The sequence below is a fragment of the Macrotis lagotis genome, chromosome 5 (genome assembly GCF_037893015.1).
Source record: "Macrotis lagotis isolate mMagLag1 chromosome 5, bilby.v1.9.chrom.fasta, whole genome shotgun sequence".
In the NCBI taxonomy this organism is placed as follows: Eukaryota; Metazoa; Chordata; class Mammalia; order Peramelemorphia; family Peramelidae; genus Macrotis; species Macrotis lagotis.
Window position 1 is genome coordinate 256,668,828 of NC_133662.1, and position 25,120 is coordinate 256,693,947.

At 36.3% G+C, this 25,120-nt stretch overlaps 1 protein-coding gene across 1 annotated transcript; it reads right to left on the reverse strand.

The window, feature by feature from the left end:
• Window positions 1-24,205: 24,205 nt before the first annotated feature.
• LOC141490182 (large ribosomal subunit protein eL21-like) lies at window positions 24,206-24,730 on the reverse strand. Its single transcript, XM_074190421.1, has one exon. The coding sequence runs from the start codon at window positions 24,711-24,713 to the stop codon at window positions 24,231-24,233; it is 483 nt and encodes a 160-aa protein (XP_074046522.1). The 5' UTR covers window positions 24,714-24,730; the 3' UTR covers window positions 24,206-24,230.
• Window positions 24,731-25,120: the final 390 nt, after the last annotated feature.

Consider the following 25,120-nt stretch of genomic DNA (forward strand, 5'->3'; position numbering starts at 1 on the left):
TTCATTTGACCAATTGCCCATTTATAACATTTTTCCTAAAAGACTAACTGTCACCTGGAGAAGAGAAGATTTGAGAAGAGAGCCATATAAAATAGCCTTTATTTATTTGTAGAATTCTCAAGTGAAGGAAAAATGAGGGTTTTTTTAGTTTTAGTTTTAGTTTTATTTGTTTTGTTTTTGTTATAGAATGAACTGTGGGGATGGGATGAGGAGAAGAAATACAGAAAAACATTTCAATTCAATAGAAAGGAAATTTTATGTACAATGAGAGTGGAATGAGTAAGCAGCTTCAGAAAACACTGAGTTGTTTATCATGAGTTATCAGCTAGAGGCTCTAGATAATCTCATAAAATAGCTTTTGATGCAGGTATAGATTGGACTTGGTGAGGTCAAAATTAGATCCTTTGCAAGTCTGACTTTACACAATTCCAGAGTATGTGGGGGCAACTAATGGACACATTCTGAAGAGTTTAGATGGGGGAAGTGTAATTTAGAGGGTAGAATGTCAGCTATAGAATCACAGGACCTAGCTGCAGTCTGAATTTTGACTTTACTACCTAGTTACCTGTGTTACCTTGGACAAGTTACTTCCTTTTCCTGAATATCATCTTTCTCTGTAAAACAAAGGAGTTGGACTAAATGATCTCTTAAGTTCCTTCTACTTCTAAATCTATGATCCTCTGAATGGATTTTACTAAACGAAGGGGAATCTTTGAAGGTTTCTGGGCAGGAGACTGACATTCTCTGAAGAGAATACTCTAGCGGAAAGCTATAGATTAGATTGGAAACTAAGAAGTATGGTTGAGAAGAGGGGAAAATAAATGAGGCAAAAAATGGGAACTCATTTTCTAAACTGTACAAAGTGATATTCTAATATTAAAGCACAATAATTACTATACTACTTCAATGCTACATAAAGAGGATAATATTTATTGTACTAAAATATACATTAGTTAATTCACTTATCCAATATAAATGGATAAAACAAACATTACCCAGGGGAGCAAATAATAATTCCAAAAGACTGGGAGTGACATTTCAAGCACAACATGCTACACTGTTTTTCTTTCAAGCTCTGGCACACAACCCATGTGTTTTTGGTCAAGTCACTTCCCTTTTCCAGGTTTCACATTTTATATCTGTAAAATGATGAAATTGAATTGACTGATTAACCTGTTCTGATCCAGTGATCTGGTAGAAATCTCTGGGACTCCAATTCCTCCTTTGCAAAATGAGGGAGAATGACCAGAAGCTATCTGATATTTCTATCAGTTCAAAGCTGATGATTTTATGACTCACTCTGAGCCTCAGTTTCCTCATCCAAATAAGTAAACTGAACCAAATTATCTTCGGTTTCTTTCCAGCTCTAGAACAATGACCTTATAATCTTCACTGGACCAAGATAACTGTAGTTCAGTCCTTTCTATTTTAGACTCCTCTTATCTCCCTTAAATAATTAAAGCATCAGTGCGATGCTAAGAGCATTGGTTTTACAGTCAGGAGAAACCTCAGTTTGAATTCTGATTCTTGTATCTCCATTTAGCTGCTCCATTCTGCCCTTCTAATTTGACAAAGAAAGAAATGTTTTTAGTTGAAGGGAACCTGAGACGTGGAACAAACAAGCTTCTCAGAGAACTTAACTGGGACTTGAAACAACAAGATGTGATTACCCCAAAATGTTGACCCAGGTCAATTTCCTCATCTATAAGGTAATAGTGACTACTTCATAAATTCATTTTTGAGGATTAAATGAAAGGGAAGTAAATCATTAATGTATGCAAATATATGTCAAACAAACACATAAAACATTCTCCAAACCATAGGATCACAGACTTAGAACTGAAAGGGCAGGTCAGAGGATAGGCTGGTTCAGCTTCTTCATTTTGTAATTGAACAAACTGAGACCCAGAAAGGGAAAATGACTTTTCTTAAGTTTACAGGTAAAATGGGAAAAATACAATTTGAATCCAGGTTCTCTAACTCCAAATTTATCATTTTTTCCCGTGTTACTAGCTGCTTTAAAGCCCTAAAGAATAGTCAACTATTATGTAGGAAGCAGCTAAATGGCAGACTGAATGAGTATTGAACTTGGACTCAGAAAGACAAGAGTTCAAATTCTACTCAGACACTGTCCAAGACACTTAACCACTGCCTGCCTCAGTTTCCTTGTATGTAAAATGGGGCTATTAACAAAATCTGCCAGGGATGTTTTGAGGCTCAGATGAGACAATTTTTCTAAAGTGCTTTTCAAACTTTTCAAGTATCCTAAATGGCCATATATTGTTATTAACACAAACAACCATATTGGGAATCAGAAGAATTTAGCAGCTGGCCCCAATTCTCTAAATTACAAGAACAATAGATTTAGAATAAATTACAATAGATTTGGAAATGGAAAGGATTGTAGAAGTTATTCACTCAAATACTTTCATTTCACAAATAGGAAAATCGAGATCTAGAAAGTTAAGAGACTTTATCTAGTGTTGTACAGCTAGTTATTGCCTAAGGCTTGAGTCAAAGAAACCCTAGTCATCCTGATCCCAAGTCTATTATACCTCCAGTTTAGAAGACTTTCTAAAATACTATAGGGAGCCCCCACCCCAAAAGGGGACTAATCTACATCAATAGAGGGAAATTCCTCCTTGACATTTCCCTACATCAGTGAAATTAACAGACCTGGGTCTCAAAAAGAAAGAAAAACATACTGAATCCATAGGACTGTTATGAGTATTATTGAGTCCTGATTATGTACATTGCTTTCCCTTCCCCAATTCAATAAACTCCACTAGCTCCCTTGGGTCTCCTAGATTAGATTTAGTTCCTTTTAAAACCCTTGGCAACCTGTATCCTTCCTACCTTTCCAGTCTTCCTACACCTTCCTCCCTTACACCTACTTTGCCATCTGGAGACTTAGTCCATCTTGTTGGTCCTCACTAAGAACCCTCCATCTTCCATCTCCATGTTTTTGTCCCCTTGTCTCATCTATGCCTCATGAGTCCTATGGCTCCCTTCAAATTGCAAGGTTTTCTTTTTCTTTTGCTAGAAGCCACTCCTGCTATTTCTTCATACTGGTACCTTCCCTATGAGATTACCTCCAACTATTCCTATCTATATCTTCTTTGGACAAAGTTTTTTCCTCTCTTATTCGACTTTGAGCTCCATGAGAGCAGGGACTTGGCCTCTCCCCCAGGATTTGTTCAAGTGTCTGGCAGATAGGAGGTGCTTGAGAAATAGTTGAAGATGTGACTTGATGATTTGATTGTAGGGTTGCAAACATTAGATGGCTTTAGAATTATTCCCTTCATATTTATCACAAGGGAGCAGTGCAAGTGAGAATGTGGCGATGGGAGAGGAATACTAGCTGCTAAATATTTCCTGATTATGTGTCTGGGGACCCCATAACTTATGGGTGAAATAATTATCTATTTAATCATATCATCCTCAATTAAAACAGCAAGCAGTTATTTTATCTACCTATTCTACAACCCATAGGGGATTCAATATAAAAGGAAAAAAGCAAGATAGTACCTTGACCCAGAACATTTTCTATCCAAATGCAGTGCATCAGTCAACTAACACTTTTTAAAGGAAACAGGCATTTATTAAGTACCTGCTATGTACCAAATCCTATGCTTAGATATCACCCCATTTGATACCCTGAGAGGTAGGTACTATTATTATCCAAATTCTACAATTGAAGAATTTGAAGCCAATAAAGGTTAAATGACTTGCCCAGGGTCATGCAGACAAGGAGGGCCTGAGATTGCATTTGAACTCAGGTCTTCCTTATTTCTAGCTCATTTCACTATTCACTGAGCCATTTAGTTGCCTTAAGTCTTTACTATGTCATTGGAACTATTCTAAGACTGGGGATATGAAGAAAAATCTAAACCGTTCCTGCTCTCTGGGACCTTACAATCTAATGGAAGAGATGGAATGTATGCTATCAAAATATTGAGTCATTCTGCATTATGTTTAGTGATCAGTTCTATTAAAATACTTTATTAGAAGCTAAAATTTGAAAATATTAATTAAATAGTCATTTCTCCAACTTCTCCAATTATGCCACCTAGCCACCCCTTTTTAGTGGCAGTGGGGAGAGCATTGGATTTGGAATCAGGGAGAACTTTGTGAATTTATTTTTTTGTTGTTTTTTTTAATTTTTTTTTTAAGGCAAATGGGGTTAAGTAGCTTGCCCAAGGCCACAGAGCTCGGTCATTATTAAGTGTCTGAGGTCAGATTTGAACTCAGGTACTCCTGACTCCAGAGTCGGTGCTCTATCCACTGCGTCACCTAGCTGCCCCCCTTTGTCATTCAAAAACAATCTGACAGGTGCAACTAGGTGGCGCAGTGGATAGAGCACCAACCCTGGAGTCAGGAGTACCTGAGTTCAAATCCGACCTCAGACACTTAATAATGACCTAGCTCTGTGGCCTTGGGCAAGCTACTTAAGCCCCATGGCTTTGCAAAAAGCCTAAAAAAAAAAAGACACTGACTTAGTTGAAGGAGAATAAACAAAACGATCAGGGCCCCAAACCATGTTATATAAAGGACAAATGAGCAATATAAAATAAATCTGACAACCTAGGCCTTATCTACAAAAGAAAAGTAAAGGTAGGAGGTGTCTTCTCATTTCTCTACTTTGGGGCTATGCTTGCTCTTTGAAGTTTCACAATTGTAATTGTTACCACCATATGTGTTTTTTTGGATCCACTTACTTCACTCAGCATCAGTTCATATATTGTCTGCATTTATTATGATTGCTGAATATAATATACTATTATTCATAGTCCAAACTTCTTTAAACATTCTTTAATATTTGGTATTTACTTTGTATCTAATTCCTTGATACCACAAAAAAGTGATGCTAGAAATATTTCAATATATAAAGACTTTCTTTTTTTAAAAGGATTTGTAAATTTTGAGTTCTGAACTGTATCCCCTCTGTCTTCCCTTTCCCTCTTCCTAAGATGGTAAGCAATTAGATAGAGGCTATATATGTGCAAGTTATGTAAAAGATGTCCAGATCAGTCATTTTGTACATGGAGACTTAAAGAAAATAAAAAAGAATAAAAATAAAATAAAAAATAAATAAAAAGAAAGAAAGCAAAAATTAACATGCTTCAGTCCATATTCAAACAATTTCTGTTCTTTCCCTGGAACTGCATAATTTGCTGCCATCATTAAACCTTTGATTTTGTCTGACTATATTGCTGAGAATAGCTGAGTCATTTATGCTTTTGCTACTTCGCACAATATTCTTCTGGTTCTGTTTACTTCACCACAGTGAAGTGAACCATCAGTTCACATAAGTCTGTTTAGGTTTTTCTGAAATCATCCTGCTTGCCATTTCTTATGGCACAATAATATTCCATTATAATTATATACCATAGCATGTTTAGCCATTCCTCAAATGATGAGTATCCCTTCAAATTTCAATTCCTATTCACAACAAAAAAAAGTTGCTAATAGGTCCTCCCCCCCTTTTTTTACTGTCTTTGGGATATAGATCTAAATTTTATAGAAGGACCTTTCTTAAAATCAAAGAACTCCTTAAAATAAGTGCTTAATAAAGGCACCCTGAGCCAAGAATATCAAGTTTTTGTCATCTGATTTGCATAATTCCAAATTGATTTTCCAAATCGTGGGACTGATTCAAAGTCTCATCAATAGTTCACTTGGTACCCTATCTTCCACAGCTCCTTTCACATTGCATATTTCCATCTCTGTCACCTTTGACAGTATGCTGAATATGAGGTGATACTTTAGGGTTCTTTTCATTTTCATTTCTCTTATTATCAGTGATACAGAGCATTCCTTCATATGGTCATTAGTGGTTACAATTCTTCTTTTGAAAATTATTTCATCATATCTTTTTTTTTAGTATTTTTTTGTCAAGGCACTGGGGTTAAGTGACTTTCCCAAGGTCACACAGCTAGGTAATTATTAAGTATCTGAGGCTGTAATTGAACTCAGGTCCTCCTGGCTCCAGGGCCAGTACTCTATCTAATGCACCACCTAGCTGCCCCCTTGTTCATACCTTTAACTACTTATATCTTGGAGGAATGACTTGATCTCTGATTTCTGATGTTATCTGATAGATGATTGATTTCTGAGTCAGTTAAGTGGTGCAGCAGATAGAGTGTTGACCTTGGAGCCTAGCAGACCTGAATTCAAATCCCACCTATTATGTAACACTAAGGAACTCATTCAACCTACTTGCCTCAGTTTTCTTCTTTGTAAAATAGCAGTTCTCAGAATTCTCAGCATCAAAGGAGATAAGTCATGTAAATTACTTTTGAATATTCAAGAACTATATTGTGATATTTAAGATGTTCGAGAGATATTTCTGGGTAATTAGTCATTTTATTAATAATGCTAGCATTTTATTAGTGAAAGGTTCAGTGATGCTCTTGAATGCCAAAGACAAATAAATCATGGTGGCAGTCTCAGAGTTTATATGCTTGGAAGAGTGGAAGTTCCTGAAGGTGGCAATCAATTCTTATTGGTTAAAAAGTAATGAGAAAAGAAAGAATATTATAGTGAGAGGAAGACCTATTCTGGTGAGGAGCTGAGGAATATAACTTTGTCATTTGCTTCCTTATCACCCTGAGCCTCTGAGGAAATCCAGACAAAGAATTTGTATCTTCCACCCAAGCTTGGACAGGTTGGATGGGGAAGCAATACTCAGATTGAGGGGAACACCAATCCTATCTGCTACATTCATCTGGTCCTTCAGAGGCTGTGCTTCAAAATGAGAACTTTAGTAAAAGGGAGAGTTCTGTATCTACCCAGATCATCAGTTATTAATAATCATTTCTCCCAAAATAAATGTCATTATCAATCTCTGTGATGATGTTTTCTGATAAATCCAACTTTTCACTTCCTGTCAGCGACATTGTTTCATTTCAATTCCTTCCTCATCATACCCCCAACCGTGGATACTCTTTCCCCCCAACTTTTCAACCTCCTCTTGTGTGTTTTCTTCCTCCATTAGATTGGAAATTTCTTGAAGGTAGCAATTTTCTTTGTTTTTATTTGAATCCCTGGCTCTTAGTAATAACCTGGAACATAATACTGCTTAATAAATGTTTATTATATCATATTATTAAATGCTATTATTGTTGCTGTCATGATTGTTGTCATTGCCACCATTGTTGTGGTTGCCATGAAAGTTAGGCCAGTGTCTCATAGCAGATTTTCGGGATCCCATCTGAAGCTGTGATTGTATGTAGCATGATCTGGAGCAGTTTCAGCTAACCAAGAGTAAACACAATTACTACAAGTAAGGACCATTAAGAGTTAGAGTAATGGTCTTCACCCTTGGGAACAATTTCAGGGGAAGGCAGATAAATTCTTTGATGACAGCAGAACAAGATCTGGTTAGAGTGTAATTGCAGTGGTCATGGCCTACTGGAACTAACCGTTTATGAAAAATAGAGAAGAATCTCATAGCCTGTTCAGTTAAATACTGATACAGATAAGGGATTTTATTGAAGCATTCTTCTTTGATGGAGTTGTGTAAGATCAATCAAGACTTTCTCGCCTTCCATTCAGAATAATTTAAACAATCAGTAATGCTTTTGTCCAACTTTAATTTTCTACAGTAGGCAAGAGGACATCAATCTAAAAGTGTCTAAGTCATAGATATCATAGAATGCCTCATGCTGGGGAGTCTGGAACATGAGAACAGAACCACATTCTGAAACATTCAGACTTTTAGAAAACTTATGTGATGTTAAAGCTGTCAGAACTGCTTTACAAAAGGTTGTGATTTTTTGGCTCAGGACAATAATTCAGGTTTTTTATAGCTTTGATCAGTTTTTTCCCCTCTGATGAATAGCCACCAAAATAAAAATGGACTCATTCACTAGTCAGAGGATAATCAGCTAATGTGCACTTTGAAAATCAGAAGATCATTGGATGGGATTCTTGTTGCTTGTCTGGGTGGCACATTGGAAACACTATGGCAAACATTCTCCATTCTCTGAAGTGGCAAACTGAGGGGCACGTGGCTCACTGCAGATTACTCTGCTGGCTGGCATTAAGCTTGTTGCAAGGCGACAGAGATTATTCTGATGAAAGAGGAAGGGATTTTCTGTTGTCCTATGTCTCTGACAATGAAAAACATGGATTCAGGGAGGAAAGACTCGGCAATTTTCTAAATTGTTGACAGAGAAGCCCTTCCAAATGATTACAAGTTGGATTTCCTTAGATACATCTTCATATGAACCCAATCATTGTCTGGATGGAGGGGGGCATTCTCAAGCTTCTCTAGGTCAAATATTCTGCACCTGTGTTTGAAAGCTTTAACAGTTTTCATTCATGGTTTATAATAATTTAAAATAATATTATCCCCTCATTGTAAAGCAGACAATTGAACCGATAAGGTATGACATAGGAATTCTCATCAGTTTTTCCATTATTATTTGTTGTGAAGCAAGTCCTGGCTTCCTGTAAAGAGTTGATCTCGTGTTCATAATGGCTAAATGCAGAACATCTGGCTATTTTGGTCCATTTTCAGTACAAATATTAGCAATTTTATTCTTGAGAACTCGATTTCTTTTGTCCCCTGCCCCTGTAAACTCAAAGTGTCGTGGAGAATGAAAAATCTTGTTAAATTTCAAGGCTTTGCATATTTCCTTTACAATCTGGCCCATCATGTGAATGCCTCTGTCATTATTAATAGACAAAAGGATTCCAAATGTAGGAATGAATTCCTTTAAAAGTCTTTTAGTAATGGTATGTCTCCTTTACTAGAAGGGAAAGCTTCAATAAATCCTGAATAGCAACATATTCTCCAATACATGCTCAGAAGAACCTTTGGCATTTAAACAGATCAACCCACATATTAATAAAACGTTCCCATGAGCAGATGGGCTACATGCCCATCTTTAAGGCTCTCCAATGTTATATGGCAGACAAAGGATAGCAACAACAGCAGTCCTGAGCCACAAGAAATTTAGAGAAAACTAACTTTAATTTTGAAACATTTAAAAAAATATTCTCTAATCAATGATCCTACTCCTTTGCTACTTCATATGTGCTTTTGTTCATAGTGTCCATGAGTAAAATATCCCTGTTGCTGAGGGAAGGATTGGGTCAATGGGTTCTTGGAAGCCACATAAACTCTTGGGATTCTCTGAGCCAGATTATGAACTAAACCTCGCCTGCCATCTTTTGATGGATTACTTATCCCACATCAACATCCATGAGCATAAGGGTTGCATAAATTTTGGTATGAACAATTTTTAAAAAGTCTATTTTTTTATGGGTCAGGTATCTTATCCTTGGATCCTCATGACTGTAGACATATGGATACACAGTGAAATTTAATATTGTCGTATGGTATGTAGGTATTTCCTGAAATAAAAGAAATATACTACATAATGGAGGAGAGAAAATAAGCATCATCTGTAGCTTTTATCTCTAAGTTATTGAATAATCTTTCACAAGTATGCTGCAGCAAAGTTTTCTCTTTTTTTATTCTGGGTAAAGTTAAGAGCTTTTTTTTAATAGTAAATTTGTACACTGAAATTCTGCATCATTCACAGTAAGTCAAAATATCTACCTAGAACTAGCTTAAAATATTTTCAGGGTGGAGTGCAGCTAAGTGGCACAGTGAATAGAGTACTGGCCCTGGGTTTAGGAGAACTTGAGTTCAAATCCAACCTCAGACACTTAATAATTGCCTACTTGTGTGATCTTGGGCAAGCCACTTAACCCTATTGCCATAAATAAATACTTTAGGGGTGGCTAGGGGCATAGTGGATAAAGCACCAGCCCTGGAGTCAGAAGTACCTGGGTTCTAATCTGGTCTCAGACACTTAATAATTCCCTAGCTGTGTGGCCTTGGACAAGCCACTTAACCCCCTTTGCCTTGCAAAACTAACCTTAAATAAATAAATAAATGAATGAATGAATGAATGAATGAATGAATGAATAAATGCTTTAAGATTTTTTCAGGACTCCAGGTGATGCATTTTAACAACCTCTTTCTAGTTTAGTACATTTACTGACTCTCAGGTTTTTTTTTGAGGTAATCTTAATCTTAATTCTCCCAGGATTAAGATAAAAATGAAAATACAATAGTTTAGTGAAGTTTATAATTAAAAGAGATTTTATCTCAAACAGCCATTTTAAATGCTTACAATTAAAACAGGGATTTTGGGGGGTCTGTGAATTTGGACGAAAAAAAGTCTTTATTTTTAATAAGCTTTAGTTTCCTTTGTAATTGTTTATATTTTATTTTATACATTTAAATACACTATTTTGAGAAGGGTCCATAGGTTTTATTAGATTGTCAAAGGGATCTATGATTCCAAACAAAAATTAAAACAAGGGGCAGCCAGGTGATGCAGTGGATACAGCACCAGCCCCAGAGTCAGGAGGACCTGAGTTCAAATGTGGCCTCAGACACTTAATAATTGCCTAGCTGTGTGACCTTGGGCAAGTCAATTAACCCCAATGATCAACCTTAATTTACTTGTTCATTCCATCAGTGCCACAATGAGGCACAATTTGGAGCTATCTGTGATGGAGAATACCATCTGTATCCAGAGAAAGAATTGTGGAGTTTGAACAAAGACCAAAGACTATTTCCTTTAATTTAAAAAAAAAACACCATTATCTTATTATGTAATTTTGCTATCTCTTATACTTTATTTTTTTATTCCTTAAGGATATGATTTCTCTCTTATCACATTCAACTTAGATCAATGTGTACCATGGAAACAATGTAAATAAAGACTAACAGTTTGCCTTCTGTGGGGGGTGAGGGGAGGGAAGTAAGATTAGGGGAAAAAATTGTAAAACTCAAAATAAATAAAATAATAAAGTCACTTAACCCCCATTGCCTTAAATAAATAAAAAATTTAGAAATAAATTAAAAATAAAATTTAAACAAAGACAAGGATCAATAAAAACCACTGAATTAAAGCAAAGGTGGGTATTAACATTAAATTTTGCTGTGTTTGTTGTTCAGTCATGTCTGATTCTCCATGCCCTTGAAAAGACACTGAATTGGTTTGTTATTTCCTTTATATAGATAAGGAAATTGAGGAAAATAGGAGTAAGTGGCTTACCCAAGGGTCATACAAATAGTTTCTGAGACCAGATTTAAACTCAAGTCCTACTAACTCCAGGTCCAGTGTTCTATCTAGCTCCCCTAAGTAAAGACTAATACTATGACATATTGGAATTGGGCAGCATTAATATCACGTGTTGGGGGGACCTGAGTTCAAATCGGGCCTCAGACACTTAATATTGGTCTAGCTGTGTGACCTTGGACAAGTCACTCAACCTCATTGCCTTAAATAAATAATTTTTTTAAAAATATATCATTTGTCCATTTTTTATACTCTTTCAGTTCAATTGAGCTTTCAGCTCAATTTTCTTTGTCTTTAAGTTTCCAATGCCCATCTTTTGCCCTCTCTGTTTTACAACATACTTTTCCACTACATGTTACAAATAATAAATTAATGGCATAAGTGAAGAATTTTAATGGTGGATTTTCTATAGGAAAACAATAATGAAATTCAACATTTTAATTAGGCAACAATATCAATATATGATCACTTTATCATAAGTAACATTGTTGAATCAGAGTTTAAATTGACTTCTTCCAGACACTGCAAGGAATCGTTGGTATAGATCCTTAGGGGTCTAAAAGTTTTCCAAGTCCATGCAGTGCATTTACAATGTTGTTTAAATTTGGAAGAAAAACTATTTCAAATAATGTGCTGATGAATTATCATTCTTTTCACCTGGTGGAAAGAGAAAGACTCAAGGGTCTTTAGAGTCTCTATATTGAGGGAAATCATTAGACAACTCATTTCCAAATGGAAAATATCCATGTAGACTTGGAATCAGTCAACAAGATCTCATGACAAATCTGTTATATGTAAGGTATTGTAAAATGTTGCGATTACAAAGAAAGACAAAAACATGGTCCTTTCTTTGAAGGAGTCCCTCACATTCTAACAGGGAGATCACATGCAAACAGCAATGTATTTAGATGATTGGTTCATTGGTTTTTGTCCTTCATCCTCAAAGAAGACCAAAGTGACATCACTATGTTGGAGTCAAGGGAGAGTGTGTCCAACTGTGGCCAATCAGATGAATTTGATCTCAAAATACTCTACCACAGGTTCAGTACAATTAGTCCATGTGAACATATGCACTTTTCAAGTTTCTCATGAGCTACTGCAATTCTGCTTCATTCATAGAGATCAACAACTTCTTTGATGTGGGCATGCCATCCTGGTACTGTGCCAGGATCTCTCCCATGTTGAACAATTGATTCCAAAGTACTAGAGACTTGAGAGTGTCCTTTAGATCATCACTTCTTTAGACCTCCATGAAAACACTTGCCTTGTGGGTTCTCCTAAAAATAGTGTTTTAGGCGAATGTAGGTTTTGTTTTAATGGAAGGTCATCTCAGAGGCAAGGGATTAATAAAAGAAACTACTGGAGGATCCTCTTGCAGAAAATGGGATTTAAGATGAATTCTGAAGAAAGCCAAGGCCACCAGGAGGTAGAAATGAAGAAGCAAAGCAGGGTCAATCAGTGTCAGAAGCATGAAACATGTGGTTGGGATGTTGTGAGAGGAATACCAATAATGAAAGAATTGGTCCATAGAGAGAAATAAAGTCTAAAAATACTAGAAAGGAAGGAAAGATCTTTAAAAGCCAAATCAAATGGGTCTTTCTCTGTCTACATTCTTTCTAACCTCTCTTTAGCCTTTGACACTCTTAATCAAACTCTTTTCTTGAATATTTTCTTTTATCCAGGTTTTCACCCCTAGTTTGAACCTCCTACTTTATTAACCATTCCTTTTCTATGACCAATTTAATGCTATTATTTTATCTTAGATCAAATCTCATTCTAATTTTGAATTTATATCATAAGCAATTAAACTTATCTCACTCCAAATCTTCATGCTAGGCAAAAATTCAAATTTCATTTTCACCAGGAACATAAACAAACCCAAAAGAATTTTCAAAATACAAAATTTGGGAAGTAAAATATTCTTTGGTCACATTAAGAAATCTCAGATCAAATATTTTCAAGCAAAAATGAGAATTAACTCATACATGCTTTTCAAATAGTGAATTTTTAATCCAAACAGTATTCAATAAGTTTATAAGCCTCCATAGTTTTTGCCCTAAGATAGAAAATTATCCTATCTCCTCTATTCTGAGGAAAAAAATAATATATAAATTTATGGTTATTACATGGTAGGTAAGTATAATCAGTAAATACAGTCATTGCAATATTTTGAGTAAAGCTCTGTATTTTATAATCATCCTTTGTGTGATAGTGGGAAAGCATGGCATCAGTGAAAAGAAATTTTAAAAAAATATCATAACAGATCTCTCATAAGATTAGATACAAAAATTCATATTTTAATAATCTCAGTGAAAAGAATTCAGATAAATTTCACTAATGAAATTGATATGTGAATATACTCAATTTTATTCCCATACATTTTTGGTTTCATCTTCAGTCAAGGCATTGATTAAGTCATAAATAATCACTCTTTTTTTTTTAAGAATGAATAGGTTAAGGGGCAGCTAGGTGGCACAGTGGATAAAGCACCAACCCTGGAGTCAAGGAGTACCTGGGTTCAAATCTGGTCTCAGGCACTTAATAATTCCCTAGCTGTGTGGCCTTGGGCAAACCACTTAACCCCATTGTCTTAAAAAAAACTAAAAAGAATAAATAGGTTATAGGGAAGAAAGCTGTCTTTGCTGAAACTGAGATATAAAATCAGCAGAACAACTTCCCTTTTCTTATTTAATAGTTTTATAGGTAGATATATATATATATATATATATATATATATTACCCACAAATGTAAATATAAGATAAATTAAATGCACTACATCTATATTTGAGACCAGAATGAACCAACATTTTCCACATGAAAAAATTTTTATACTAAGGTAATATTTCTTTCCTATTTATACACACTAGGTTATATAATGTTCTTTAATTGGTTGACTTACCCATGTCATCATCATGGTCTTTCCCCTTTACCTCCTCCTTTTTCCTTTTTTAGTCTCTGTTGTATTTCTCTATTAATATTGACTTATCTATGGGAAGTGACGATATAGAGGATTAACTGTTACTAAGAATCTTCCTTTTTTAAAATTGAAGGAAAAAAAGGAATTAAAATTCTTAACTACTAGACTACAAGGTTATATCAATACCTTTTGCTTTCTATAGCATGTTAATAATAGCAATGAGGTGCAACTGACACTGGCTTAAATTGTAGGTTTTGGCATTATAGGTTTGGGCCAGGAGTTTGTATTGTTAAAGGTAAGGCTATCATAAGTAGGACTTTCAGGGATGACACATTCATCCCTACATGGGAAAAAGTATTCTCACAATCTTTAAGTATAGAATCTCATGCCATACAAGGAAAATACAATTCACACAGTTGAGTATACAAAAATAGACAAAAGACAGTTACTATCTTCAATAGGACCTATCTGCTTCCATTCATTCAAGATTGGCAATAGATATGGAAATTGGGGATGGGAAGACACTTTTCACCTTATCAGGTAAGGGAAACTCAATTCAAATGGGGTACATGTCATTATTCCACCTATAGAAACTCTTACTTCAATGTCCTGTTAAAATAAACTCCCTAGATATTTATTTGAATATTGAATACAATATTGTATGTAATACATGTATGTGTTTCTATCTACCTATGTATATTTATAACTGGTTTGCATAGATCTAATTCATTTCTGGCAAATATAGATAATTTCTTGCTGAAAAATCTCATAGAGATTTAAATTAGGTTCTCAACTCTGATAATTGGGCCCAGGAGGTTTAGGGAAGACATAAATCCTTTCATTACTTACCAGTATTACATCACAAAAAAATAGTAATATCAAGAATACCAATGGTAGCAGATGGTATGTGTACAGGACTTTAAGGGGTGATTATAATGAAAATGTCTTTTTGTCAAAAGACCAGTTAGACATACAGTTGGGAAAATCTATCTATATGCTTATAGATTGCTTCTCTGAATTTTCTGAGGATCATATAAATTTAGAGCTAGAAGTGATGTAATCGACCATTGAGTCCAACCCCTTTATTTAATAAATGAAGAAACTGAGCAGAGATTGTCTTCAGTAGAAAGGGATTAATGTTTTAGAGGGGATTATTTTTGGTATATTCTCTTATTATTTAATCAATCAATAAACAGTTATTCATCACTATGCACTGAGGATACTAAAAATAGGCAAAAGACAGCCCTTACCTTCAATCTAATGGGAGAGATGGCATGCAGACAAATATATATTTTATATATAAATATATATGGTATATATATAAGATATATTTGTTGTTATTTCAGTCATATCTGACTCTATGTGATCCCATTTGGAGTTTTCTTGGCAAAAATACTAGAATGCTTTGCCTTTTTTCCCCTTCAACTTATTTTACAGATGAGGAAACTGAGGCAAATAGGGTTAAATGATTTACTCAGGGTCACACAGCTAGTAAGTGTTAGACTCCAAATTTGAACCCATGAAGTTGAGTCCCTTACTCCAGGGTCAGAATTCTATTTATTGTATTAGCTGCCTGGGTTAGAGGAAAAGCACTGCAATTAAAAGAGAGTAGAGAAGGCTTCTTGTAGAAGGTGAGATTTTTAGGTGAGACTTAAAGAAAGTTAGGAAATCAGCTGAGTCAAGGAGAGATAGCATTTCATAGATCAAGTACAGCCAGAAAAAATACCCATAGCTGAGAGATAGAATCTTGTTTGTGTAACAGGCCAGTGTCACTAGATGGAAGAGTACTGGTCAAGGGGAAAGGTGTGAAAAGACTGGAAAGATGGAAGGAGGCCAAGTTATGAAGGGCTTTGAATACCAGGTAATTTTGCATTTGATCTGAGAACCAATGAACATCACTGGAGTTTACTGAGTGTGTGTGTGTGTGTGTGTGTGTGTGTGTGTGTGTGTGTGTGTGTGTGTGTGTATGAGAGGCAGGAAGGAGTTGAGAATTGGTGGCATGATTGACTTTACCCTTTACACCATGGCTGGATGAAGAATGGATTGGAGTGGGGAGAAGCTTGAGCCCCAACAAGTAGTTTATTGCAATTGTCCGGGTTGGCCTTGATGAGGGCCAGCACCAAAGTGTGACAGGGTCAGAAAGAAGGGGACATATTCAGGAGATGTTATCCTTGTTCAGTTATTCAGTCATATCCAAGTCTTTGTAACCCTACAGACAATAGCACTCCAGATACTTCAATCCTCCACTGTCTCCCCAAGTCTGTCTGCTCATGTTCGCTGTTTCCATGACCTCATCTTCTGCCATCCTCTTCTCCTTTTGTATTCAATCTTTCTCAACATCAGGGGCTTTTCCAGTGAATTTCATCTTCTCATTATATAGCCAAAGCATTTAAGCTTTAGCTTAATTATTTGACCTTCCAGTGAATGGCCTGAATGAATTTCTTTTAAGTATTGACTGATTTGATCTCCTTGTTGTCCAAAATTCAAAAGCCTTGATTCTGTGTCCCTGAACTTTTCTCTCTCAACTCTCATGGCCAAACGGTCCTACTGGAAAAAATATTGCTTTGATTATATGGACTTTGTTGGCAAGTTGATGTCTCTTCATTTTAGAATGCTGTTCTGATTTGCCATAGTTTTCCTTCCAAGGAGCAAATATATTTTAATTTCAAGGCTGCAGTGAATCTTTGAGCTCAAGAATATGAAAATTGAGACTGTTTCCATTTTTTCATTCCTCATATGCCAAGAAGGGATGGGACCAGTTGCCAAGATTTTAGGGGTTTTTTATTATTATTATTTTATACTCTTTTATTCTTATCAAAAGGCCCCCATTCTTTTTCACTTCTTCACTTTCTTTTTTTTTAGATTTTTTTTGCAAGGCAATGGGGTTAAGTGACTTGCCCAAAGCCACACAACGAGGTAATTATTAAGTGTCTGAGGCCAAATTTGAATTCAGGTCCTCCTGACTCCAGGGCCGATACTCTATCTACTGCACCACCTAGCTGCCCCACATCTTCACTTTCTACCATCAGAGTGGTATCATTTATCTATCTATCTATCTATCTATCTATCTATCTATCTATCTATCTATCTATCTATCTAATGTATAGATGAGATTATTGATATTTTTCTTGGCAACCTCAATTCTGGTTTTTGATTCATCCAAGCTTAGTATTTTGCATATAAGTTAAATAAATATACATCCTTGTCATTCTTTTCCAATCTTTTTTGAAATTTTCACTTTTTTATTTAAATTTATTTTTATTAAAGATATTATTTGAGTTTTACATCTTCCCCCAATCTTGCTTCCCCCCCCCAGAGAGCACTCTGTCAGTCTTTACTTTGTTTCCTTGATCCAAATTGGGTATGATGAGAGAAAAATCATATCCTTAAAGAGAAGTCTAAGAGGTAACAAGATCAGACAATAAGCTATCTGTTTTTTTTCTAAATTAAAGGGAATAGTCCTTGCACTTTGTTCAAGCTCCACAGCTCCTTATCTGGATACAGATGGTACTCTTCTTTGCAGATAGCCCAAAATTGTTGCCGATTGTTGCCCTGATGGAATGAGCAAGTCCTTCAAGGTTGAACATCACTCCCATGTTGCTGTTAGGGTATACGGTGTTTATCTGGTTCTGCTCATCTCACTCAGCATCAGTTCATGCAAATCCCTCCAGGTTTCCCTGAAATCTGTCCCTCCTAGTTTCTAATAGAACAATAGTGTTCCATGACATACATATACCACAGTTTGCTAAGCCATTCCCCAATTGAAGGACATTTACTGGATTTCCAATTCTTTGCCACCACAAACAGGGCTGCTATAAATATTTTTGTACAAGTAATGTTTTTACCCTTTTTCCTCATCTCTTCAGGGTATAGACCCAGTAGTGGTATTGCTGGGTCAAAGGGTATGCACATTTTTGTTGCCCTTTGGGCATAGGTCCAAATAGCTCTCCAGAAGGGTTGGATGAGTTCACAGATCCACCAACAGTGTAATAGTGTCCCAGATTTCCCACATCCCTTCCAACAATGATCATTATCCTTCCTGGTCATACTGGCCAATCTGAGAGGTGTGAGGTGGTACTTCAGAGAAGCTTTAACTTTCATTTCTCTAATAATTAATGATTTAGAGCATTTTTTCATATGGCTATAGATTACTTTGATCTCCTCATCTGTAAATTGCCTTTGCATATCCTTTGACCATTTGTCAATTGGGGAGTGGCTTTTTGTTTTAAAAATATGACTCAGTTCTCTGTATATTTTAGAAATGAGTCCTTTGTCAGAATCACTAGTTGTAAAGATTGTTTCCCAATTTACTACATTTCTTTTGATTTTTGTTACATTGGTTTTATCTGTACAAAAACTTTTTAATTTAATGTAATCGAAATCATCTGATTGGATTTTGGTGATGTTCTCCAACTCTTCCTTAGTCATAAACTGTTCCCCTTTCCATAGATCTGACAGGTGGACTAGTCCTTGATCTTCTAATTTGCTTATAGTATTGTTTTTTATGTCTATGTCCTGTAACCATTTGGATCTTATCTTGGTAAAGGGTGTGAGGTGTTGGTCTAATCTAAGTTTCTTCCATACTAACTTCCAATTTTCCCAGCAATTTTTATCAAAGAGGGAGTTTTTATCCCAATGGCCAGACTCTTTGGGTTTATCAAACAGCAGCTTACTATAATCATCTCCTGCTTTTACACCTAGTCTATTCCACTGGTCCATCACTCTGTTTCTTAACCAATACCAAACAGTTTTGATGACTGATGCTTTATAATATAATTGTAGATTGGGTAGGGCTCAGCCACCTTCTTTTGCACTTTTTTTCATTAAGCTCCTGGCAATGCTTGACTTTTTGTTTCTCCATATGAATTTACTTACAATTTTTTCTAACTCATTAAAGTAATTTTTTGGAATTTTGATTGGTAGGGCACTAAATAGATAGTTTAGTTTTGGTAGAATTGTCATTTTTATTATATTAGCTCTACCTATCCATGAGCAGTTGATATTTGCCCAGTTATTTAAATCTAATTTAATTTGTGTGAGTAGTGTTTTATAATTGTTTTCAAAAAGATTGTGAGTCTGTCTTGGCAAATAGACTCCCAAATATTTTATATTGTCTGAGGTTACTTTGAATGGGATTTCTCTTTCTAGCTTTTCCTGCTGTTTCTTGCTAGACATATATAGAAAAGTTGAGGATTTATGAGGGTTTATTTTATAACCTACAACTTTGCTAAAATTGCTAATTGTTTCCAGTAGTTTTTTAGATGATTTCTTGGGATTCTCTAGGTAGATCATCATGTCATCTGCAAAGAGTGAGAGTTTTGTCTCTTCCTTCCCAATTCTAATTCCTTTAATTTCTTTTTCTTCTCTAATTGCTGCTTTCTAATACAATATTAAATAGTAGTGGTGATAATGGGCATTCTTGTTTCACCCCTGATCTTATTGGGAATGGCTCTAGCCTCTGCCCATTGAATATAATGCTTGTTGATGGTTTCAGGTAGATACTGCTAATTATTTTAAGGGACGGTCCATTTATTCCTACACTCTCTAGTGTTTTTAATAGGAATGGATGCTGTATTTTGTCAAAAGCTTTTTCAGCATCTATTGATATGATCATATGATTTCTGATAGGTTTTTTATTGATATAATTGAGTATACTACCAGTTTTCCTAATATTGAACCAACCCTGCATTCCTGGAATAAATCCTACTTGCTCATAATGTATTATCCTAGTGATGACTTGTAATCATTTTGCTAAGATTTTATTTAGGATTTTTGCATCTATATTCATCAGGGAGATAGGTCTATAATTTTCTTTCTCTGTTTTAACTCTTCCTGGTTTAGGTAACAGTACCATATTGGTTTCATAGAAAGAGTTAGGCAGAGTTCCATCTTTCTCTATTTTTCCAAAGAGTTTACATAGGATTGGAACCAATTGTTCCTTAAATGTTTGGTAGAATTCACTTGTGAATCCATCAGGCCTTGGAGATTTTTTTTTAGGGAGTTCAGTAATGGCTTGCTGAATTTCTTTTTATGAGATAGGGTTGTTTAGGTATTTAATCTCTTTTTCATTTAACCTGGGCAACTTATATTTTTGTAAATATTCATCCATTTCACTTAAATTATCAAATTTATTGGCATAGAGTTGGGCAAAATAGTTTCGAATTATTATTTTAATTTCCTCATTGGTGGTGAGTTCACCTTTTTCATTTATGATACTAGCAATTTGGTTTTCTTCTTTCTTTTTTTAATCAAATTGACCAGAGGTTTATCAATTTTATTGGTTTTTTCATAATACCAACTTTTGGTTTTATTTATTAATTCAATAGTTTTTTTGCTTTTAATTTTATTAATTTCTCCTTTAATTTTTAGAATTTCTAATTTGGTACTTAATTGGGGATTTTTGATTTGTTCTTTCTTTAATTTTTTTAGTTGCATGTTTAGTTCATTCATTTCCTCTTCCTCCAATTTATTCATATAAGCATTTAGAGCTATACTATATCCCCTGAGAGTTGCTTTGAATGAATCCCATAGGTTTTGGTATGTTGTTTCATTATTATCATTATCTAGGATAAAATGGTTAATTCTTTCTATAATTGGTTTTTTGGTCCACTCATTTTTTAAAATGAGGTTATTCAGTTTCCAATTTTTCTAGGTCTATATCTCCTTGGCCCTGTATTGCATATAACTTTTATTGCATTGTGATCTGAGAAAGATGTATTCACAATTTCTACCTTTCTGCAGTTGAGCATTAGGTTTTTATGTCCTAGTACATGGTCAATTTTTGTATAAGTTCCATGTACTGCAGAGAAAAAGGTATATTCCTTCCTATCCCCATTCAGTTTCCTCCATAAGTCTATCATATCTAATTTTTCTAACAATCTATTTACCTCCCTAATTTCTTTCTTGTTTGTTTTATGATTCAATTTATCTAGATCTGATAGCGGGAGGTTGAGGTCTCCCACTAGTAGAGTTTTGCTGTCTATGTCTTCCTGTAATTCTTTCAGCTTCTCCTCTAAGAATTTGGGTGCTGTCCCACTGGGTGCATATATATTCAATATTGAAATGACTTTATTGTCTATGGTACCTTTTAGGAGGATAAAGTTTCCTTCCTTATCTCTTTTAATGCTATCTATTTTTGCTGCTGCTTTGTCTGAGATAAGGATTGCTACTCCTGCTTTTTTTTACTTCAGCTGAAGCAAAATATATTTTGCTCCAACCTTTTACCTTTACTCTATATGTATCTCTCTGCTTCAAATGAGTTTCTTGTAAGCAGTATATTGTAGGATTCTGGTTTTTAATCCACTCTGCTATTTGCTTACATTTTAAGGGAGAGTTCATCCCATTCACATTCAAGGTTATGATTACTAATTCTTTATTGCCCTCTGTGCTATCTTCCCTCTGTTTGTATTTTTCCCCCTCCCCCCCTTTATCCATATTCCCCAGTCTTTTGTTTCTGAAAACCACCCCCTTCAGTGTTTTTGCCCTCCTATATCACACCCTCCCCTTTCTTTCCCCTTTCCCTTTTTCCCTTTTCCCTTCCCTTCCTTTTGTTATTTCCCCTTATTTCTCCCACTCCCCTTCCCTTTCTCCATCCCCCCTCCCCTTTTCCCCTTTTCATACTTGAAAGGTTAGATGTTTTATAAGTTAACTGAGCATGTGTAGGTTGACTTTAAGCCAAATCTGATAAGAAGATTGAGGTGTTTCTCCTCTGCTCCCTTCTTCCCCACTATTACCATAGGTTTTTTGTACCTCTTAGTGTAATGAGATTTACCCCATTCAATCCCCTCCATCCTCCTGTCTCTTTCCTGTCCCCCTTTTAAGGGTGGTAGTGTTTTTTTTTAGATCCTTCTGTCTAAGTCATAGAACATTCTGAGTGTCTCTCCCTTCTAGCTCTGTACATTCTGTCAAATAGAGTCAAAATTCCTGAGAGTTATTAGAGTCTTTCTCCCAAGTGGGGTTAAAGCCAGTTACATCCCATTGGATAGTAGTCTCATGGATAGGTCATGAATGTCCATCATTTCTGCCTGGGTGTATTCTTTCTGTTAGAGTTACATTTCTCAAGGTTTATGAGAATCTTTTATTTTTACCCCCATGCTGGGGTTTAGCCAATTTCAACTTACTGGATTGCATTTTTTTTTTCTTTTACCACCATCCCCCTTTTTTTGTTTTTACCTTTTCATGTGTCTCTTGAACCTCCTGTTTGATGTCCAAATTTTCTGTTTAGCTCTGGTCTTTTCATCAGAAATTTTTGGAATTCTTCCATTTCGTTAAATATCCATCTTTTTTCCTGGAAGAGAAGACTGAGCTTTGCAGGAAAGTAGATTCTTGGCTGCATTCCAAGCTCCCATGCTCTTCGAAATATCTCATTCCAGGCCCTTTGATCCCTTAATGTTGATGCAGCTAGGTCCTGTGTGATCCTTACTGTGGCTCTTTGATATGTAAATTGTTTCTTTCTGTCTGCTTGCAGGATTTTCACTTTTATCTGATAGTTCTGCAGTTTGGCCACAACATTCCTTGGTATTTTCATTTTAGGATCTTTTTCTGGTGGGGATTGATGTAGTCTTTCAATAACTACTTTGCCCTCCGATTCCATGATATCAGGGCAGTTTTCCATCACTAGATCCTGTAGTATTAAGTCCAGGCTTTTTTTTTCTCTTCAATGTTTTCAGGAAGTCCTATAATTTTCAGGTTGCCACTCTTCGATCTATTCTCGAGATCAGTGGTTTTGTTTATGAGGTATTTTACATTTGCTTCTATTTTTTCTATTTTTTTATTTTAACTGACTCTTGCTGTCTCATGGAGTCATTAGTTTCTGTAGACTGCATTATTTTTGGAGGGGAGGAGTTTTCTTCATTAACTTTTGCAACTCCTTTTCCAATTGGTCAATTCTGCTTTTGAAAGAGCTTTCCATTTGACCAATTGAGGTTTTGAGAGAATTAATTTCTTTTTGCATTTGCTCATTTGAGGATCTGAGAGACTTATTCTCATTTTGTAATTGTCCAATTGATGATCTGAGAGATTTATTCTCCTTTTGTGTTTGTCCAATTGTACTTTCTAAGGTATTAATTGTCTCCCCCAAATTTTTAAGCTCCTTCCTTATTTCTTCAAGGAAGTCTTTCTGTGCTGGAGACCAGATTGTATTCTCCCCAGAGGTTCCAGGTCTCTCTGAGTTGGGGTTTTTCCCTTCCAGGAATTTTTCTATGGATCCACCTTTCCGCTGACTCTTCTTCATTATGCTAAGACCTTGAGTTGGGGGGGGGGTGGCTGGTTCACCTGGGCTTGGGATCGCTAAAGGCTTTACTGAGTGCAGTTTCTCTGACTGGCCAGTAGGAGGTGCTGGTTGCCCTCTCTGGAGTGTCTGTGACCTTGGTTGGGAGGCCTTCTCCCTTTGCCCGAAGGCAGGCGTTGGAACTATTGAATTCTTTTGCCTTCAATCAATGGTGGGCTTTACACTGGCCTGAGGTCATTCCTCAGCTGGGCTGGTGCTTTTGCTCACACACCTGGGCCTGAGGCAGCAGTAATTTGCCTTTGTTTGAGGAGAAGCCTCTGTGCAATGGAGATGTGCCCTCAGAGTTTCTCAGACCTGAGAAGCCCAGGGATGGTGTCTGCTGTTCTCCTGCACCAGAATACTTCCCCCAGCCTGGTCCCAGAGCTCCAGGGGGATAGCACCAACACCAGTGCCTCTGCTTCCCTGCGGACCCAAACCCCTTTTGTCTAGCCCCACCGCTGATCCAGCAGGTCTGCTCTTGGGCCCTCAGACTCCCAGTTCCATTTCAGCTGTTAATCTGGCTGATCCGGGGCAGATCCTCTCTTAGAGCCCAGACTCACCCACCTGGATTCGTTCAAGGCTGCTGCGGGAGACAAATCCTGAGGTAGCTGTTCTGGCTTTTCTTTATGGGTTTTCTGGATCGGATTTCTTTTAAGAGGTTTGTTTCATGTGATAGATGGGGAAGAGATCAGGAGACTTTAGGACTGTGCCTGTCTTCTCTCTGCCATCTTGGCCGGAAGTCCATTCTTTTCCAATCTTAAACCAATCAGTTGTTCCATATTTGGTTCTTGTTGCTGCTTCTTGTCCTTGAATATAGGTTCTTTAGGAGACAAGTAAGAAGATCTGGTGCTCCCATCTTTTTTTTGTTTGTTTGTTTTAGGGTTTTTTTTTTTTCCAAAATTCAAGAAATCTTTCATTGGTTATTTTTTAAGTCATTTATGCCATGAATTCATAGGGGATTGGTTCCAACAGCTCAGGTTCCTTGCCATTGGTTCTCACAAAGTGTGCTTCTCTGGGTGGAACAGACTGACATTTTAGTTGAACCCAAGTGCCTTTTTCTTTGGCTTCTTTCTTCTTCTGATTATTTTCCTTTACTCGCTTCAGGAAGCTATCTCTGCTCTTAGAATGCTTAATATGCTCAATACGCACATTAATTCTCTTGGCTAGAATCTTGCCCTTAACCTGTTTGTTTACAACAATGCCTACAGCATGCTGTGTAACATTATAGACTCGTCCAGTCTTGCCATGGTAACATTTGTGGGGCATTCCTTGCTGAACTGTGCCCATACCCTTGATATCTACAATATTACCTTTCTTGTATATGCGCATATATGTTGCCAGAGGGACGACACCATGTTTTAGAAAGGGCCTAGAAAACATGTATCGAGTCCCTCTCCTTTTTCCTTTTGTGTTTGTCATTTTGGCAACTCACTGGAATATGGTGGAACCGGCGGAAAAGCTGTTTTAGGTTTTTTCAAGGCAATGGGGTTAAGTGGCTTGCCCAAGTCCACATAGCTAGGTAATTATTAAGTGTGTGAGGCTGGATTTGAACCCAGGTCCTCCTGACTCCAAGGCCGGTGCTCTATCCACTGCACCACCTAGCTGCCCCATGCTCCCATCTTTTTGAAGACTTGTCATATTTTGTGATATACCAGTGAAAGGCTTTAATGTAGTCAAGGGAGCTAGAGTAGATGCTTTTGTGGAACTCCCTTCATTTCTCCTTAATCCAGCAAATGTTGACAATTTGGTTTTCAATTCTTGTGCATCGCTGAAAACTTGCCTGCTCTTCTTGGTAGTTCTCAGTTCACATATTGCTGAATCCTTAG